General features: G+C 47.3%; 1 protein-coding gene across 1 annotated transcript; it reads right to left on the minus strand.

Moving 5' to 3' along the window:
• Positions 1 to 262: 262 nt before the first annotated feature.
• LOC100090518 (olfactory receptor 52K1-like) lies at positions 263 to 1,219 on the minus strand. The gene has a single exon (XM_029046940.1). It carries the CDS (start codon positions 1,217 to 1,219, stop codon positions 263 to 265), a length of 957 nt encoding a protein of 318 aa, XP_028902773.1.
• Positions 1,220 to 1,870: the final 651 nt, after the last annotated feature.

The raw sequence follows: 1,870 nt of genomic DNA on the forward strand, positions 1-1,870 counted from the left end.
TTCTACATCCTGAATTTGCCCCTTTTTCATTAGATTCAGCCTGAGCAGAACCAGAGAGGCAGCAGCTGTGAACATACAACCCCCACAAAGAAGTCAGTAAAACATGAATGGAGCAGTTCACAAGTAGCAATGCACATGTGAGGATCAATATAAACATGAAGACCCTACCAATATCTAGCCATGCATACATATGCATGCGTGTTCAGTTATAGTGTTTGGAGTCAAGCAATGCCAGGTGTCCTGAAAAAACAAAGCCTGGGATCTACTGTTTGGCGACTGTCTCCTTGTTAGAAAAAAGGGTGAAAATCACCCAGTCCCGGATCAGTTTTGTCTTGGCCCCGTAGACCAGAGGGTTCACGGCTGGGGGCACCAGGAGGTAGATGCTGGCAAAGATGATGTGGATGGATGGGGACACCTTTGTGCCAATGCGGTGGGTCAAGAAGCTGAAAAGCGCAGGCACATAAGTTGTTAGGATGGCACAGACATGGGCGGCACAAGTTCCCAATGCTTTGGATTGGGCCTTGTTGGAGGAAAGTCGGAACACGGCCTGGAGGATCCTGGCATAGGACATGGTGATGAGACCCATGTCTAGCACCACTACAGAAAGAGCCACACAGATGCCATAGATCCGGTTGATGATTGCATTGGAGCAGGCCAGCTTCACCATGGCCATGTGCTCACAGTATGTGTGGTGAATGATGTTCTTGGTGCAGAAGGTCAGACGCTTGATAAGGATAATACATGGGAACACCACAATGGCTGCCCGGAGAGAGGCCACCAACCCCATCAGTACCACCACCTTGTTAGTCAAGATGGTGGTGTAGTGCAGTGGTTGGCAGATGGCCACATAACGGTCAAAAGCCATGGCCACTAGAAGGGCCGACTCTATGATGGAGAAAGTGTGAATCAAGCATAGCTGGACGAGGCAGGCGTCAAAACCAATGTCATGGTCATCTAGCCAGAAAATGCTGAGCATCTTGGGAGCTGGGGAAGAGGAGAGAGCCAAGTCATTGAGAGCCAGCATACAGAGGAAGAAGTACATGGGCTGATGGAGGCTCGGCTCCAGTCTGATGATGAGGATGATGAGGCAGTTCCCCAGCAATGACAGGCTGTACAAGAGGAGGACAGGAATGCCAAGCCAGTGGTGAAACTCTTCTAGGCCGGGAATGCCAATGAGGAAAAAGGAGGAAAGGGTCTGTCCTGTGTTATTGTTGGCCATATAATGTCTCCTTGACCTCAGCTTCAGAATGTACAACTGGATCCTGCCCTGTGTTTGGCAATAGAAGGTAAAAGCATTAGCCATTAGGAGATAGATCTGGACCATTATTAAACACTGTTTAGCCCTACATCAGTCAATCAACCAATCATATTTATTAAGTGCATAATGGGTGCAGAGTTCTGCACTAAGAGCTCAGGAAAATACAATATAACAGATTCGGTAGACATGTTCCCTGCCCACAGGACTTTAGCCAGGGGTTGGAATAATATAACAGAATGTGACCAGAGGGATTTCCTGAGAAAATCAACTTTTCATCTTTGTTCTGGTACATCCAAACTATATTCACACCAAAAGCCTCTTATTGCTACTGTCACTGTACTGCTGCCTCTGGGCAGTGGCTGTCAGATTCACCCTGGATCTGGTGGAGAGCACCATCTAACAGCAAACAAAGGCACACACTTCACTAAGAGGGTGAAATTCATGTCCTTGGGAAGTTGAGCAGGTTGAAAATTCCAGCCATTTGCAAAAAAATTGGATAAAGTCCTGAGTGAGTGATCCATGGGTAGGTTATTAGAGGGAAAGTTTGAAATACATAGGGGAAATGTTAGAGATGTTGGATGGTCTGTCAGTAACCATGAGGACTGGGAAGAG

Source organism: Ornithorhynchus anatinus, chromosome 2, assembly GCF_004115215.2.
Source record: "Ornithorhynchus anatinus isolate Pmale09 chromosome 2, mOrnAna1.pri.v4, whole genome shotgun sequence".
Taxonomy (NCBI): domain Eukaryota; kingdom Metazoa; phylum Chordata; class Mammalia; order Monotremata; family Ornithorhynchidae; genus Ornithorhynchus; species Ornithorhynchus anatinus.

What these genes read in the sequence shown, in the direction of transcription:
- LOC100090518 (XM_029046940.1), bottom strand. Translation starts at nt 1,219, where the DNA reads ATGGCCAACAATAACACAGGACAGACCCTTTCCTCCTTTTTCCTCATT.